The sequence below is a fragment of the Leptonychotes weddellii genome, unplaced genomic scaffold, assembly GCF_054177405.1.
Source record: "Leptonychotes weddellii isolate Sample4059 unplaced genomic scaffold, ASM5417740v2 HiC_scaffold_74231, whole genome shotgun sequence".
Classification (NCBI taxonomy): Eukaryota; Metazoa; Chordata; class Mammalia; order Carnivora; family Phocidae; genus Leptonychotes; species Leptonychotes weddellii.
Genome location: NW_028044146.1, coordinates 1 through 444, shown reverse-complemented (window position 1 = coordinate 444; position 444 = coordinate 1). Strand labels below are relative to the sequence as shown.

The 444-nt window shown below is 68.7% G+C and overlaps 1 protein-coding gene across 1 annotated transcript; it reads left to right on the top strand.

Annotated features, from left to right (window-relative positions):
- Positions 1 to 58: 58 nt before the first annotated feature.
- On the top strand, positions 59 to 429 carry LOC145719825 (gamma-crystallin E-like; the record flags this gene model as incomplete). Its single annotated transcript, XM_081811403.1, has 2 exons — positions 59 to 67; positions 159 to 429. Coding segments are annotated over exons 1-2 (280 nt in total), but the record flags the coding sequence as incomplete, so codon positions are not given.
- Positions 430 to 444: the final 15 nt, after the last annotated feature.

Here is a 444-nt window from a genome sequence, read left to right as displayed (position 1 = left end):
TCCTGCTATATAGTCGCGCGCGCCAGGGCGGCCCATCACTGACCTCCATCCACCAGCCATGGGGAAGGTGAGCCCAGCGCAGCCGCAGGCCGGGAGGGGGCCCCGCACGCCGGGGCTGGGGGCCAGGCCTCTGAGCCTTTCCCTCCCTTGCCTTGCAGATCACCTTCTACGAGGACCGCGGTTTCCAGGGCCGCCACTATGAGTGCAGCAGTGACCACCCGAACCTGCAGCCCTACTTCAGCCGCTGCAACTCGGTGCGGGTGGACAGCGGCTGCTGGATGCTGTATGAGCAGCCCAACTATGCGGGCAGCCAGTACTTCCTGCGGCGCGGGGACTACCCCGACTACCAGCAGTGGCTGGGCCTCAGCGACTCGGTCCGCTCCTGCCGCCTCATCCCCCACGTGAGTCTGGCTCCCCGGCTCCTGCTGGGCCCTCCCGCCACCC